General features: G+C 36.4%; 3 protein-coding genes across 6 annotated transcripts; all 3 read left to right on the forward strand.

Annotated features, from left to right (window-relative positions):
* Window positions 1-1,344: 1,344 nt before the first annotated feature.
* On the forward strand, window positions 1,345-3,785 carry LOC105224282 (protein cycle). The gene is made up of 5 exons (XM_011202324.4): window positions 1,345-2,099; window positions 2,189-2,322; window positions 2,380-2,694; window positions 2,747-3,173; window positions 3,237-3,785. Exons 1-5 carry the CDS (start codon window positions 2,032-2,034, stop codon window positions 3,496-3,498), a joined length of 1,206 nt encoding a protein of 401 aa, XP_011200626.1. The 5' UTR covers window positions 1,345-2,031; the 3' UTR covers window positions 3,499-3,785.
* A 333-nt stretch (window positions 3,786-4,118) lies between these two features.
* On the forward strand, window positions 4,119-6,126 carry LOC105224281 (uncharacterized). Of its 3 annotated transcripts, none has more exons than XM_049457771.1 (4): window positions 4,119-4,286; window positions 4,602-4,739; window positions 4,807-4,963; window positions 5,488-6,126. In XM_049457771.1, exons 2-4 carry the CDS (start codon window positions 4,610-4,612, stop codon window positions 5,981-5,983), a joined length of 783 nt encoding a protein of 260 aa, XP_049313728.1. In that variant the 5' UTR covers window positions 4,119-4,286; window positions 4,602-4,609; the 3' UTR covers window positions 5,984-6,126. The 3 variants fall into 3 exon arrangements, with proteins under 3 accessions (XP_049313728.1, XP_049313727.1, XP_049313726.1); XM_049457770.1 differs by having other exon boundaries at window positions 4,275-4,379; XM_049457769.1 differs by lacking the exon at window positions 4,119-4,286 and adding an exon at window positions 4,390-4,542.
* A 916-nt stretch (window positions 6,127-7,042) lies between these two features.
* LOC125778705 (probable cytochrome P450 305a1) lies at window positions 7,043-17,678 on the forward strand. Of its 2 annotated transcripts, none has more exons than XM_049457768.1 (2): window positions 7,043-7,140; window positions 16,062-17,678. In XM_049457768.1, exons 1-2 carry the CDS (start codon window positions 7,122-7,124, stop codon window positions 17,465-17,467), a joined length of 1,425 nt encoding a protein of 474 aa, XP_049313725.1. In that variant the 5' UTR covers window positions 7,043-7,121; the 3' UTR covers window positions 17,468-17,678. The 2 variants fall into 2 exon arrangements, with proteins under 2 accessions (XP_049313725.1, XP_049313724.1); XM_049457767.1 differs by lacking the exon at window positions 7,043-7,140 and adding an exon at window positions 7,808-8,215.

Here is a 17,678-nt window from a genome sequence, read left to right on the forward strand (position 1 = left end):
AAGTTGTATTTGTATGCATCCCTGATTATGAACAATAGCTGTAGGTATATGGAATAGCATTTGTCTTGTTGTAGACATCTGGCGCCACGGCTGTCTGCTTGTCGAAACAATAGACATCTGGCGCCGCACTGTCTGCTTGTCTAGTTAAACAATTGCTGAGTCTGGCGCCGCGACTGTCTGCTTGCGTCTGGCGCCGTATGTTCTGGTAATTTCCAGACGCGATATTCTAGAAGGACACGTCGGCATCAGCGAGAAGTGCGTGGCTATAGCCGTATGTTCTGGTAATTTCCAGACGCGATATTCTAGAAGGACACGTCGGCATCAGCGAGAAGTGCGTGGCTATATAAGCCGTGGCAGCGCCAACGTAATCAATCAGTGCTAAGAGTAAACTGCTATAGTGTAGACGAGTTGTGAAATAAAGAGTTGTTGAATTAAATTAAACAGTGTTGATTTTATTTGTCAATCCAGAGATACGAACCTAACAAAGTAAACTAGCAAGAGTAAATTCGTAACAGTATCTTATTCAATTCTTGCACGAAATTAGTTGCTTCAACAGGAGACTGGCTTGACGACAATAGAGCAGTGTCGTCAGCAATTAATACATTTGGCGATCCTAGCACTCCAAGTTGAAAGGGTTGCCGGCAGCATCCCCCAATTGCAGTGAATTTATTTATATTTATAAAGTAAAATAATATTAAATGTTTATGGTCTGCGTAATTAACGGCAGCTCCGAAAAGGTGCGTCGCATTAATACCAGCATATATTTCAAAAATTAAATTTGTAAGGAGAGAATATAAAAGAACTACAATTATTTCGGAATTAACAAACTTAACTTGAAATAACTTTTGCATTCGTTGTATGTATAATTTAGGGTACATATTTAATTAAATAAAATATTTTATTTTTATTAATTTAATAATATATTTACATATGTACATGTATCTAATTATTATCTGGTTATTTTATTTTTCAAAATGTTATTAGTTTATCTTTTCTAAACCTAAATCTGTATTGATGGCATGCAAGTACTAACTTGTATAGGATACCGTTTGCGATATACCGTTGCAGTGTATGCTCATTAGACATTTAAAATAATTATTAAATATTCACTTGTATAAGAAATCTTTTAATTTATGCTATACATACGTATGTAAGTATGTATATAAAGTGAGTTTAATCAATTTTACTTAAAATTATTACCTCAACACAATTTCTAGTTATTTTATTGAATTTGACTGCAGTTTTGTATGTTTGCGTTAGAAATATGGACAACTAAAATCTCCACCCGTTGATTAACGAATGTTAAATTGCCCGCTTCTAAAAGCTCTTCCGCAATCACTTACCTGGTAGTGTGCAAAGCCCTTTAATGCATGCCAAGCGCTGATTCCAGCGAGTGTAGAGCTTTCGCACAAATCAATGTTTACTATTTTATGGGTTGTCATGGTTGTAAACAAAGCAGAGGGGTGAAAGGCTACCAACTTATTCACAATGCAAATGCATAGACAGGCTAGCTGCCACCCTCCGCTACATGTCAACCACCCGCTTGCGCTGTGGAAAAGTTCAAAGCTGTCGTTTCCATTTGTCAAATGCATTTTTCCATTACTCGTAATGACTGAAACTGTGCGCTATGCTGTGTTGAGTTTTTTCTCGCAAATTGTATACTAATAAGTCAGTAGAGGGGATAAAAAAAGTAAAATTTTTAGTGAAAATATTTAATAAGAGCAAAGAGTCAACCATATATTTCTTAAAAGGTTTATCAAAACTTGTACTTTTGTCCTGAACCCGTTGAATATAAGTGTACTTATAAGAATTATAGCTATTACAAAAAGGCAAGGAGACGCTACAAGTGGGCGCAGTATGTGGCATAATTGAACCATATGGCAGTGGTTTTGTTTTTATAAGCAAAGAAGCCGGAAAAACTACGTGCTATCAGAATAATATATGTACTTGTGGTCGAATAAATTGTGAACACAAACAAGAAAGTCATTGTCCAGTTATTTTACATCCAAAATTAGTGTTTACAGCGCCGCAATGGACGAGGTGGACGATGAGACTTTCGATGATGCCAAGTCGGCGCGCACTTCGGATGAGAATCGCAAGTAAGCATGAATCAAATCTTTATTTATGATAATTATAAAAATGTGTTATCATTTGTTTATCGAATGCCAATTATTGTATTAATTTATAGGCAAAACCACAGCGAAATCGAAAAGCGGCGCCGTGACAAAATGAACACTTACATAAATGAGCTCTCATCCATGATACCGATGTGCCATGTGGTGCCACGCAAATTAGATAAGCTGACCGTACTTAAATATACAGGTTGCATATAAGCTAGTAGACTATCTATACAAAATGTTAAAATTTTTTGTTCCACAGTGCAACACCTGCGCAGCATACGCGGCAGCGTGCATCCCTACAGTGGTGGTGATTACAAGCCATCGTTTCTCTCAGATCAGGAGCTTAAAATGTTGATACTGCAGGCATCTGAGGGGTTTCTTTTTGTGGTAGATTGTGACCGTGGACGCATTTTATATGTTTCGGAGTCGGTGTCACAAGTGTTGAATTGCTCGCAAATGGATCTGCTAGGGCAGAGTTGGTTTGACATATTACATCCGAAGGATGTGGCCAAAGTCAAAGAACAATTATCCTCCTTGGATCCTTGCCCGCGCGATCGGCTGATTGATGCAAAAAGTACGCAAGCCCACCCACTTACAATTAAAATAAAAAATATTAATTTTTTCAGCTATGCTACCCGTCAAAACCGACATTCCACAGAGTCTATGTCGTCTCTGTCCGGGTGCGCGCCGCTCATTCTTCTGTCGCATGAAACTCAAATCCAACAATAACCAAATTAAAGAGGAATCCGACACATCCTCCAGTTCTCGCAGCTCCACCAAGCGAAAGTCCAAGCTGAGCGTCGACCACAAATATCGCGTTATACAATGTACCGGTTATTTGAAGTCATGGACACCGATTAAAAACGAAGAACAAGATAGTGAGAGTGAAGATAATCTGACGAATCACTCCAGTTTGGTGGCTATTGGCAGAATACCGCCGAATGTTTTAGAATCCAATGTGCCCCCATCTTTGGACAACCATCCCAATATAAGGCATGTGCTATTCATCTCAAGACATTCCGTAGATGGTAAATTCCTATTCATAGATCAAAGGTATGTGTTTTAATGAGAATGGTTTATCATTTATTTTAAAAATTTTCCAAAATTGTTCATTAGAGCGACATTGGTCATTGGTTTCTTGCCGCAGGAGATGCTCGGCACCAGCTTTTATGACTATTTCCATCATGAAGATATCCCTGCTTTGGCCGAGTCACATAAAATGGTCATACAGGTGCCGGAGAAGGTGACAACACAAGTATATCGTTTTCGCTGCAAGGATAATACTTTCATTCAACTGCAAAGCGAATGGAAGGCATTCAAAAATCCATGGACCACTGATATTGAGTATATTATAGCGAAAAATACCGTATTCCTTTGAATTAGTGGCCATCAGATTTTTACATACATAAGTATGTATGTATGTACATACAAATAAGTACACTCGAGTGGACTCAGGCGTGTGCCGCGTATGTACATATGCATGAGCATTTTTTCATTCTCACTCAATACATTCTTTTGTGTTAGTCGCATTTGTTTTCATAAATTTATGTAGCAATAATGTTTATGTGAACATTTTACTTACATACGGAAAAAATTGCAAATGTTTTTAAGGATATTCACAAATATATATTCATCAATACGCATTTTTTTGTGTATAAAAGAACACACTTTTGTTGTTGTTATTGCTGTTTTAGCGATTGTTTAAGTCGCTATTTGGGGAAAAGGTTGTTAATGAGTATATTTAACAGTAGCTCCTTCAAAGATGAGTGATTTCACCGAAAATAAACCCTACAAATCGCAAAACTTTTTCCTACAGTGGCAACACTATCAAATAGTTTAAAAATTGACATTTTGACAGCGCTCTCTCCAATTAAAGAGATTCATTACTCAGGTTCGTTTCATAACTGCTACAAGCTGTAAGAAGAAGAACAAAATGTAAGGATGAAAAGGTAAATAACCGGAATACTAGCTAGAAAATATCAAAATGCTCTTTAACAATGATAGCAAAAACTAGCAGCTCTCTCAGTTATTTACGCTCCTAACTTGTGCTATCTTCTTTTATTCTTTTTGGGTTAAGAAACACTTTTCGAGCAAAAACTTAGCTAGCTTGTGATAGTTAGCAATTGAGAAACAAACCTATTATCATCGTATTGAAGCAAACATAGGGTAGGTCAGAATAAAAGCTTCTCCACCATTTATTATTTTATATTTTGTTATTTCCATCTCAACATATACGGTATATTTACACAGCCATAATAGGTATACAAAATTAGTATCAAAAAACAGCTGATTTCGAAACCCAACATTTTGTTCCGCTTCGCTTTGCTTCGCCTGGAATTTTTTTGTGTGTACAGCGAATTTATCTGGCCTAACAAAAGTGTGAAGCAAAGCGAAGCGAAAGTTATATTTACGATTTTTAAACGTAAATAAAACTACAATAAAAAATAGTTCTGACATACGATACCGTTCAATAATTTTCAGAGAAAATAATGGAGTTGAAGTTAATTAAGGTCGTTAAAAGGCATCCGTGCCTTTTTGATAGAAGTTCAACAGATTTTCGTAACCAATATTTGAAGGAGGAAGCATGGGTGGCAGCAGCGATTTCAACGGGAGCCTCAGGTTAGTTTTTGTTATTTTGAAGTGCCAGTATAACGATTATTTCCTAAGTATTTCCTTCCTTCAATAGTGGAGCAGTGTAAACAACGCTGGAAGTCGCTACGTGACAGATTTGTGCGAGAGGTGGTGTCGCAGCAATCGAAGCCAGAATCTGCAGCGAAAGAGAAGAATAAGTGGTGCTACTTTGAGTTATTGAGTTTTTTAACAAAACATGTAAATCCTAGAAAGTAAGTAATACGTATATTTGCAATTCAACTTTTGGGTAAAATTTAGAATAGCATCCGCGGATTTCGGGGATAAAATTGGTATCACTGGATAGGTGACGTTCTCCAGATCCCGAAAATGTAAATATATAATTGCCGCCGACTTTTAGTTTTAAAGATATTTGCATTTAAAGTTGAAAAATTGACAACTTTTACATTGATAATTTGTATATTGTGAATAACTTTTTCACTTATATTATGCACTTTTCACTAACTAACACTTCACTATAACGTTTCTATATATTTGTTTTTTTTAATATTTGTTGTAAATAAAGCTTTATTTTAATTATCTTATTTTAGTTAAATTCTCTGCATTTGCACAATAAGAAAATGGTTGCCATTATTATTATTATTTTTTTTTTTTGAAGAGTGGCGCGGAGAACGTCACCTTTCCAATGATACCCATTTTATTCCCGAAATCCGGGGATGCTATTCTAAATCCCAGCCCAACTTTTAATATGATAATGATAATTCACTATTATTTGTAGAATGAAATCAAAAAGACAATCGAGCATCGATGACCAGTCAATTTCCAGTTATTCACCTGCAACAACACAGAGCGACTCATGTCGAACAACCGATTGCGAATGGATGGAATTGCAACAGGACACAGGTGAGCCAAATGATAGCCAAAGCAGCTTCGAGACACCTACTTCCAAAAAAGCGCCAAAGCGTCGACGTTTAGGCGAAGAGCCGCACGAACCTTGCAGTCAACCTGCTAAGCAAAAGCCCGAAAATAAGGCATTTTTAGTCATGTTGGATGAACTTCTGCAAAAGAAACCAGCGCAAGTGCAGGAAAGCAAGAATAATACACATGAAAGTTTCAATCATCTATGTGGGACTCTTGAGAAGGTGTTCTCTGCTAAGAAGGAGTCCAAGAATAAAGCGTTTTTAGCGATGTTAGACGAACTTCTGCAGAAGAAACCAGAGGAAGTGCAGGAGAAGTTGAAAATGGAAGTTTTAAACCATGTACATAATTCTTAATATATTTTTAAATACTTCGATTAAGGAATAATTATTTTTAGTATAATCGTACATAAGTATACATGTACCATAAGAAAATGAAAATTAGAAAAACACAGCATTTATAAATATAAAGTATTGAAAATTATAGATTTAAAGAAAAATTAATGAAATTTGTTTATACTAAATTGGGTGCGATTAAGCATAACCTTTGATATATTATCCGTTACGGCGAACGCACTCTGTGGACATTGTCTGCTTTTATATGGGTTAGTCTTGGTAGCTGCATTTCAACTTCCTGTCACCATAGATCATTTATTATGGCATCGCTCTGATATAAGTCAACATCCTACCCTAAATATAATTTTTTTGTATTTTCTTTTTAATTGGTAATGCAATTAGAATGCAAATTGAAAAAAATAAATAAAAAATAAAACTGCGTGCTACGTCTGCAATGATTGCAACACCCCAAATATTCTGAAACACAAAATAAAAAAGATTCTTTATATAGAAAATGCTGCTTTCGCACTAAAAATTGTTTTGCTAAATTGCGAATACCCCAAAATATTACAATATTTTTACATCTCTGATCATAAGTGCATAGAGACATACATACATACATATGTATGTACATATGTAAACTATGGAGGAAACTCTCGCCAAATGGGTTAGGTAGATTTTGAGAAATCACGACAAAGTCTTTGAAACAAGTTGTTTCGCGAAAAGCTGGTTGAGACAAATCCTTTCCAGAATATATTTATGAAAGGTTAAACTTTGAAAATAAATAAAAATATCGAGTTATTAGAATATTTACAGTAGAATACCTCTTAATGGTATCATTTGTATTTCAATTGGATCGAATTAAATTTTAAAAAATTGTATGTAAGTTCAGTTTACCGAATCGTTTGAGATGAAAATAACAAAACATGAAATATTATATTTAACGCCAGAGAAACATTTAAAACAGAGAAAAGCGCATAAAGTAAAAGCTTTCATTCTGATTTTACCCCTATTTGTCACATTTAGAAGGAGAAGTTTGAACTATCAAGCAATGCGGGGAAATTTTAACTAAATCAATTATTTTCAAAATTGAAGGTGTTGAAGACGTTTATTTTAAATTGGAAGTGTACTTTCTTTTTCAACAGAGATTAGTTTGGATATGTCATTTACTTATACCGGTTACTGCTTTGTACATGAAATTGTTAGCCACTTTTTTAACCCAGAACTGTAAAGAAAGCTTGCCCAAACAGCATCAAACTATTATAATTGCATATCTTAAATGTGCTGAGTTCATGGCGCCGTCAGTAACAATGTATACCAGAATAAGCTCTTTTACACACCCCTCCTCATTAGATATCTACGTAGAACTAGCAAAAGTATTATCATGGTGTGAATTATTCTAATGGATTGTTACCACCTTTAACGCTCTCTTCATTGTTAAAATCTCTTTGGTCTCACATGGCACACCTCTTACCCCCACTTTGTGTACGTCCATGTCTGCTCTGATCCATCTAATGCTTATCCAAAAGTAGTAGCCCGACTTATTCCACTTATGTATTCTTCTAATTCTATCTGCACGCATCACATATTCTAAGCACAATACGCGTACCCTCCAAAAACTACAACAACAAGCAAGCTTGCTAGTTAAATCGAATTCGGGAGAGCGTGCCGCGTCCGACGCATGCTGTCGGCATACAAAAAATTGCCGGTAGTTAGTCGTGCTGACAAAAGATAAATAAATAAAAGAAGCACAATGCTAATACAAATGAACAGTAATAACAAAAAAAAAAAAGAGAATAAGCGACGGAATAAAGAAATTAATGAATTGTTCGTTAAACGCCAGCGCTTGATAGACCGCAAGAGCCAGTCGCCGACGATCAGTTTTCGCTGAGTTATCGGCGTGAGAAGACGTTTTCCAAAAATTTAATCGCTAAAATCGACGGAGCGTTCTTAAGGACCTACAAATACAACCAGAAAAGCAGCAGCTAATAGTTAAAAGCAGTTAATATCATAAATTAATTCAGAGATTTGTGCTAATCAATTAAAATTCTTGATCGCGTCGGTTTGCATAACGCGTGCGTGTGTTATCTGATCGTGGAATATTAGAAAAAGAAACTGACGGGTCTTTCTGAGCAGCCGCGCAAATTAAAACTTTGGAAATGAGTGTTGTACTCTTCCTAGTCGCGACTATAGTCGGTTATGTGCTCTACTCATTGATCCAGTCAATGAAGCGCCCAAAGAATTTTCCACCAGGTAAGAAGAGACGAGTAAGGTTGTAAACAAATAGTTAAATGATCTCAAGTTTCGCTCGGTATTTATAAATATAGGTGGCATGTCTATGCGAACCTTGCGAAATGAGTTAATTCTATTGTGCATGTGCTAAATTCTCAATAAAGGCAATTACTTCCTAAAAGCTATAATTTACTAGCTGTTATAACAGTACTTTTTTATGTTAAGGTTTATATTTAGTTTTCATGACATTTCCTTAATTCCACTTTACTTTAGCAAATTCGTTAAATTTAGGTGTCAGCTTCTCTGATTTTTCGTCCGTAAAACAGAAATGTTTCAAGACAGTGATCAACCACTGGAAGTTGTTGTAGCGGCAGAATTCTGCCGAGTTGATAGCTCGGGTCCGTTCCAACTACGTAGACCCGACTGTCGTAGGAACGGTCAACCGCTGGATCCAAATTCATGAAACCGCACTTTCGGCAGACTGTTTAAAAACGCTATGGGCGTGTATTCAATTAATTTGAAAGTGCGTCATGCGGTTTTGAGAGCTTGAAAATTAGCTCCTTGAAATAAGATATACTCTCATCATCCATCTCTTGTGTACGCCTCCTTCGTGTGTTCCAACTAAGACATTGACCTGTGAATGTAGCTACACATGGATTATCAATATGTCTTCCATAGCATACGTGATTCAAAACGATCGGCGCCAGAATACGATCGTGAGAAAATCGCTATTACAAGTTGCTACTACTGTGAAGAGGTTTTTTCGGATCTTTTCGAACCTATAGGTATTTTTTATCTACCTATGTTTCATTTAGGTGCTATATTTCAACGAGTTGTGATCACGCAGTCGGCCATTATTGTTGCAACCGGTCACGAATAGTAGATATCGTAGAACTTTATTAAGGTGATATCAGTTTTAATTTATATTGATGATATTGATGGGCCCATTAGTTTTACAAGATTATGAACTAATAAGGGGGTATATACAGTTAGAAGGTCGAAAAAAACAAATTTTCCAGAATTTATCGAAAAATTTGTACACATATCATGGTATCTTTTAACTGAAATTTAAGACTTAGTATTAGTAAAAATATTTATTTGGAAAGGAACTACAGCTGTTCTTCAGGAGTTTCTCCCAAAAAAATACGTTTTGCAGTGACGACTATATCTCTGAACTGAATCCTCTGATATTCGAAAACCAGCCAGATTTCGTTAAAGTTATTTTAAATGCAAATTAAACGAAGGAATAAGGAAAATAATAATTTTTTGACAAAATGGCGTTTTCTCAAAAAAATAGATGTTTTACCAAAATTTCAGACTTAAATTGTTTATAAAAGAAAAAAATATTTATCGATGAGAAAAAATCTTCGATTAATTACTAAAAAATATATTTAAAAAGCTCGTGTTAAAGTTTGGTTAGCCTTTTCGATGAATGTTGGTAACCGACTTTGAAAGCACCATTTTGAGAAAAACTCGTTAAGTTCAAAATCAAATTTGAGTGTAATTTCAAAAATATTCACCGGAACGATATGAAATTTTATGTGTGTATTCTGAAATATATGAATGTACATTAAAAAAAAATCGATTTTTTGAAAATCTAACTACATAAAATCCATCAATGTTTGAACTCTCTGTTCGCAACTTGTCGAGCTCCGATTTGAGGTTCTTACCTTTTCTGGTTAAGAGTTAAGGTAAGAATAAGCTATTATATATCTGGTAATCGGAAGTAAATTACTCAAAGATTTCTCAAACGTATCTTAATATTTGTGGTGGTCGCTTTGATATTATTCAATAAATAAAATGTGCAATAAGACAGAGATTTTCGTAATGGGTCTTATGTATAATTTCATGGCTCAAATACACTTGGAATATTGCCACGAAGTGCTGGGAAAAGACCCATATTGGGCGGCTAGGATCAAGAGATAGTGCGTACCTGCATATTTATACCCACCACAGCTATTCAACAAAATAATTGAATTAAAATGGCCTGAATTTTAATTTAATTAAATATGATATGCATTGTATTTCATCTTAGTAACGCTTGTTATATAAATGGGGTCGCATGAAAACAATGCATCCAATAAAGTGTGAATTTTCATTTTATTATTTGTTTTGTAGGCATGTGTCCCACTTGAGAATTCGAAATGAAAGGCAACAACTGGGAAGTGAGTAATTTATTCGAGCTGAACTACTTTTGATTATAGTAATTATTCGAGCGTATTTTCAATACAATTTTGTAAAACTCGATCTGTAAAGCTGTTATTATTTTACGGTTTTGCGATATCGATCGTGTCAAAGCTCACCAATCGGTGAGCTTACACTTTCTTCATTCAAAAACATAGATTTTTAGAACAAGTGGTACTCTTTTAAAGTTAATTAAAAAAGTATGGAGGACTAGATCCAGTACATTGCAAATTGTTGCAGGAAATAAGTTCACTCTATTCGAAAAAGCAGAAAATTGTTCCGTTTCTTTTCGAGAGAGCATTTGACAGAAAATACATTCATTCGTGCAGACTTGAACGAGACAAGGCTAAGATTTTGTTTATAATTACTATGAAAATTTGACATTTTGCGTTGGAAATGGACGTGTTGGAATCAGGTGTTTTATCAACAGATAAAACATCAATGATAGATCCATAAAATACCATATAGTCCAGTCATTTAAGCTTAAATTAGGTAAGAATCTCTGAATACTTGTACAGACATATAAGTGGGTATATCGAATTCCAAGGTGAACTTACTATAATGACTGGAGCCAAAGAACATAAATACATAGAGAAGGTGCAAATCCAATTTTCTATGATGTTCGATTGGACGGCTAACAGAGCGGAAGAACTTCAACCAGGGAATTCACCATATTCGCTATTCAGCAGAAATGAGTAATAGACGACTGTTTACAAACAGAGGAACCTCCATGAAACGAGAAAAATGGAAGAAGTTCAGTAGAAAATAAATTGTTTGATGTTCTCTGCCTCAGCAGAGTCGATTAGTCTTCCTGTTTTTACAAACATCCGTCGAGACTGCTAGCCTATCGTACTTTTCTTGAGTATCTGATGGAAGACTTTTTCGACTACCAATAGTAATGAACAAACCTATCAAGTGATTTTGATGCTGGCTGAGCAAAAAAGTTTAACTTCGTTTTTTTCTGTGCACCACTTTCTTGTCAGACATTGATTGTCAGTTAACGTTCATCCTCTGAAAAAAACTTACGTAATACGAGTAATTTTTATCATGGACACAGGCACACTTAGGGAAGGTCAGCCTCGTGCCAATGTAACGGTTATAAAAACTTCAAATTCTTTCGTGATAAAGCAAAAATGCATTCGAATGTGTAGCTAATTCGAAATATTCAAACGTAACAAATTAACTGTTTTAATTTATTTTTAACGGTAGTCACCTGATATTATTTCTTTATTTGACACATAAATATATGTATATTAATATATATGTACATATATACGGATGTGAACAAACCAATAATGTTTGGTAAGAAAAATCGCAAAATTTTTCGAACAGGTTCGTGCGTCAATAAACTGCAGTTAATCGTGTAAATATGTATGGACGTTTGCAAAAGCCAGTTAACTGTGTTACATCCCACTATTCTTCGCAATCAAATTAAGAGCAAAAAATCCAATCAGAAATTACTTACGCGTGCAACCAATAATTTTTTCGGTTATCCTTTGAAGAAGAAAAACCCATTGGAAGAATCTTAATGGCCTCGTGACACATATTAAGCCACGGCGTTTATAAATTGCGACTTCCTCTTTATTTATCTGGAATTTGAAACACACATTCTTACCTTTGTAATGGCACGCAATTACAACAAAAATACACATTCGGCTCATAGAGTTCTGATTACCGATGTACTCGTATATTGCTTTGTTGCTATTATTGCTAAATAAACTGATGTTTAGAAACCCATTAGGCATATTCCATTTGGATTCGAAGCACACTTGCTACGACAAGCCACGCCAAAAGCTGTCAGTAACCATCAACCAGAGGCCCGTCTGAGGACGTGCGACCATTTGCGGTGACGGTTTGTTGCGGCTGCCAGGTGTCGATTTAACTAAAATCTATGTAGATATGTGCATTTACATACTTTTATTTATGCAAAAGCGCTCCAATAGACTTCCACTCAATTGGGATATGACAACTTACAGGGTTCCATTGCTGATTTATATAAATTATAAATACGTCTGTTCAGAGAGCTTTAAGATGATTATTGTTATTTTTTGTAAAATTTAAACTTATTAAAATCATAAATTACTTTCACAGTTATTTTGTTGAATAATTTTAATGTAATAGGACCTTCTCAAAACATCGAGTAAAGCTGGTTTTTATAAAGGAATTTCGCTTGGTTTGATGAAGAAATGTCAGCGATGCAAAGGTTTTATTTTGATGTTGTTGTAATGGTTATCTAGTCCTCGTTAGCGTGGTAAGGTTCAGATAAGTTGTCATTGAGATCAACCAACGGTAGGACCAGGAAACGTTCTGTTCCGACGGGGTCGGACCTTAGGGTTAGCTGTGCATGCAAAGAGGTGATTAGAGTCATGCCGGAACTCGCTGCATGCTGGACATATGTTCGATATGTCGGGGTCGATTCTGGATAAGTAGGAGTTTAACCTGCTACAGCATCCAGAACGAAGCTGCGCAAGCTAACTAGATTATTGCGGCAACTTGAGCTCTTCGTCTGCAATGGGTAGTGGTTTGGTTTGGTAGAATTCCTATGACAGCCGGTTCTACGTTACCGGAATAGGCCCGGATTTTATTTGGCCAAGGGCTGTTTTTTCGGAGATGTAACCATGTTTAAAACGGTAAGTTTTAAATTAAGGTTTATTTGGATAAATCCCTTTGGCATAATGGATTTTTCCATCGCATATCGTCGAGAATAATCTCATTACTGGAGAGTCTTGATCTATTCGTATGGAAGAATCTCCAAAGATTACATGATCTAGCTGGGTTTTAATTATTTGCCCAAGATGAAAGTCCATGTTTTGTTGCTAAATTGATACCATGTTGAATATTACTGGTTTCAAGCTCAAACTTTCCAATAGCTTAAGTTACCAGGACTCTTTCGACGTCTGTATAAATCTAAGGAATGCTTAACATGCTAGTCGTTGCATCTGCTTGAAAGACTGAACTTTTTAAATTCCAAGAAGTTTTTCTAATTAGGGCTACTGGAGTATACTTCAATGATGGATTGCTAGATTGTTTCTATACCAATATATTATACACGTATAATGCATATAATACGAAACCCCTCATTCTGGAACTATTATTTGTGTAGATACCCCTTACGCGGTTATAGCCGAGTTTGATCAAACTTCTAGAAAAAAGTAATTATCTCTCAATAAACGAATACCTTAGGTAAAACTGACTGAATTCCAAGAAGAAGTAGAGTGGCTAAAAATTCTAAATCGCCAATTTGCTAAGGAAATGCCTGCTATTTTTGGTTTTAATATTTAATTATAGTCCTAGGCTTAGCCACTTTTTTACACAATGAAAATGTGCCGCAATTATAATGATTTCTCCAAAATATTTCTTCGTCGAATAATCCAGCGCATGTTATCTTCATCGAGAAAACAGGAGATTGCCTCAGCGTCAATCTCAATTAAATAATTATTTCAAATTTCAATAGCGCTAAGTACCTCGGGATGCACTTAGACAGAAGACTGACATAAAACTAGACGAGTTCAGCTAAAATCCAGACGATAAAAATGTACTGGTTACTGGGTCCTAAATCTTAGCCTTAAAAGTAAAGTGATCTTATATAAAAAGATTTAAAAATCATATGGAATAAAAATCTGGGGAACTGCAAGTAAACCGAAGGTAGAACTAATTCGAAGAAATCCGTCTAAAATCCTCAGGCTATATCCCTTAAACTTACCATTTAGATCTTAACTTAGTTAACTATGTTGCAAAGTACATATATATGCACATACTAATACTAATGATACATATATACAAGGTGCGTTTCAAAGTAAACAGGACTTTTTGAACCTAGCTCCCCTTGGTGGCGACATCTATATGTCGACTGGTGCGTTAGAATCTGCTATCTTTATCGATTGTCCTGTGAGAATTTCATGACATTTCATCGATTGGAAGTGAAGTTATTGCGTTTTATGTGTCAGTATGTTTGTGTTATCGGTGCGAAAATGAGCTTCGACCAAAGAGCCAACATTAAATTTTGTTTTAAAATTAATAAAACTTTTACCGAAAAATTAGGGGTATGCGAATCCATTTCGATTCGAGTCGAATCCTTAGATTTAGACATTTATTAACAACAACATAATAAAAAATAACCAATGTTTTATTTTTTGAATATTTGAAACGAGAATGACAGATGCATGAACGAGATTCAGATACTACTGGCGCTAATTAAAAAATCATGCAAATAGTCAAATATAAAAATTATTTGAATTATTCGAACTATTCGAATAATGCGAATATGCGGGTCGAATCTCGGATCGAATAATTCGGTTCGATTCGCGTCAAATAATTCGAAATTTCGAATATTCGAATGCCCCTACGAAAAATATATGGCAATGGTTGCCTATCTCGTAGCAGAGTGCACGAGTGGCTTCAACGTTTTCAAAGTCCCATCGAAACTCAGTCGAAATCATCATTGAAATTCGTGAAAATGCAATTGAACATCTCCAAAACTTCGATTTGTCCCATTTTGACCGAACATTTGGGCTTACGAAAGGTGTGTGCACGGTTTGTTCCGCACAAATTGACTGACGACCAAATATTGCTTGACGACGAAAAAAAATCCACGCTTGTGACCAAAAATCGCATTTTAACCATTTACCACTCCCCGTATTCACATCATATGGCACCGTGCGACTTCTTCCTATTCGGAAAAATGCATTTGCCCATGGAAGGAAAACGTTATGCAGACGTAGAGGCAACTCAAAAGGCTTGCACCGGCATACTGGCGGCCATACCGGCCAACTGAAACACTCGTGCGACATGCTTTTGGACCATGCAAAAAGCTGTATGTATTGAAGCAGAAGGAGACTATGAATTTTGAATAATTCCATGCCCACAAGTTTTAATTTGGTTTCTTTAGACACGACAATACTCATTTCTCAAACAATACTCGCCAGATGTAGAGCTTGCTTTTTTGTTATTTGTTTTCGATTATACATATTCGTATAGAATACACGATCGAATCGCTGACAGAGCTATTTATTTTCATCCAACCACAGTAGTCCAATACCATAGTTCGATAGCGTGTTACTACGAACTGAAATCGAGCGAGAGCTATAAATTAACTAAACAAGAAAATATACGTAATTATCGAACATATCAAAAAGCTGGGTCATAACAGCTACTGATATGGTATTTTGGTACACCAAACTTCTGTTAGTTAGTTTTGGACGATAGATTTATTGCTTAGCATTGATAGGGTGGGCTATCTACCAGAACCTTATCTTCATACACGTTTTTTTGACTGCTTTTTAGAGAAGCCAAGAACTTGAAAATAGTTTTACGCAGGGCGCATAAATAACAGCTGTCTCCGATTCAAATTACTCTGCTTGTTACGTTTGAACTCTGTTGGAATTTGATAAGGTTACGATGACTGTTTTTTGTAAATTCAAAATTTTCTTGTAGAATTTATTTTTAGTTAAGAAATCAAACACTTCTGTGTCTGAATAGTTTCGAGCTCAAATTTGGATTCGTCGAAACTTCGGCTTGGTGAACATCATAAAAAATATTAATTGCTGATATGGCGAATCTTCATAGTCGCTACCCACCTTATCAACTAAATGAAATACTTCTTTTTGATCCTCCTGCTATATACACATTTAGTCACTACTCACTTTCATTTAATAATTTCATTTTTTTTTTTCTATAATTAAAGGTCCCGACTTTATACCATGGATGGGCAACACCATACAACTGCGCAAAGAGGCACGTGCCAGCGGTGGCCAACATTTGGTCTTTGAGAAGTGGTCCAAAAAATACAACAGCGATATTTTAGGTATCAAACTGGGCAGCGAATACGTCGTGGTTGCACTTTCGTTTCCATTGGTGCACGAGGTGCACATAAGCGAAGTATTCGATGGACGTCCCGATAATTTCTTTCTACGCCTGCGCACAATGGGCACGCGCAAAGGCATCACCTGCACAGACGGACAACTGTGGCAGGAGCATCGTAGTTTTGCTATGCGACAGATGCGACATGTCGGCTACGGACGCACAGAGATGGAGCAGTACATTGAAAAAGAAGCCGACAGCTTACTGACATATATCGATGAGCTGCATGGCGAGCCTACCTGGCCCGGTTCGTTTCTGGCGCCAAGCGTGCTTAACGTTTTGTGGACCTTAACAGCCGGTAAGGGTATCGGACGTAGCGATAAGCGTTTGCAAAAACTACTGCAATTATTGAATCGGCGCTCGAAGGTTTTCGACATCTGTGGTGGCGTATTGTCGCAAATGCCTTGGTTGCGTTATTTTGCACCCAACTGGACTGGCTACAACCTGATCTGCCAAATGAATCAAGAGATGCATGCATTCTTCCTGGAAGCGATTAACGAACATCGCGCTAGCATTACGAAAGAGAATGCCGAAAGTGATCTGATCTATGCCTACATACGGGAGATGAATGAACACAGTGATGAAGCGGAGAACAGTACCTTCAGTGAAACCCAATTGACAATGACAATCTTGGACTTCTTCATTGCCGGCTCACAAACCACCAGCAATACCACCGATTTGGCGCTAATGATGCTCGCCCTTCATCGTGATGTGCAAAAGCGTGTTTATGACGAAATCACCGATAATTTGGAGAAACATAAAATTCCCGTTAATCTTTGTAATCGCGAATACTTTCCATATACGAGCGCCTTCATTATGGAAGTACAACGTTATTTCCACATAACACCAGTGACCGGCCCGCGACGTGCCTTACGCAACACTACACTCGGCGGTTATAATGTGCCTAAAGATACAACCGTGCTGATTGGTCTGCGTGTGGTACATATGGACAAAGCGCATTGGGGTGATCCGGAAGTCTTTCGGCCAGAACGTTTCCTCGATGCTGATGGTAAGGTTTTCCGCGATGAGTACTTTATGCCATTCGGTCAAGGGCGTCGTCGTTGCTTGGGCGATGCTTTAGCTCGTGCCTGTCTGTTCTCGTTCCTCACCAAAATCGTCCACCGTTTCCGTATCGAGTTGTGTGAAGAGGCATTGCCATCTGTGGTGTTACAACCGGGCATTACGCTGACGCCAAAGCCATACAAAGTAAGATTTGTAAATCGACAGTGAACTTCGATGGCTAAACGATAAGTGGATCATGACATTACCGAATTTCGAAAGTATATTAAATTTTTATTTGTTCTAAAGTATTCAGAAAATGAATGGGAATTTTTTGATCGTCATAATATACATTTTCATTATAAGACTATATGTATACTTACCATTGTAGAATATTTTATGTAATCTTTATTTATATGGAAATATAAAGTTTAGTAGAGAA

The sequence above is a fragment of the Bactrocera dorsalis genome, chromosome 5 (genome assembly GCF_023373825.1).
Source record: "Bactrocera dorsalis isolate Fly_Bdor chromosome 5, ASM2337382v1, whole genome shotgun sequence".
Classification (NCBI taxonomy): Eukaryota; Metazoa; Arthropoda; class Insecta; order Diptera; family Tephritidae; genus Bactrocera; species Bactrocera dorsalis.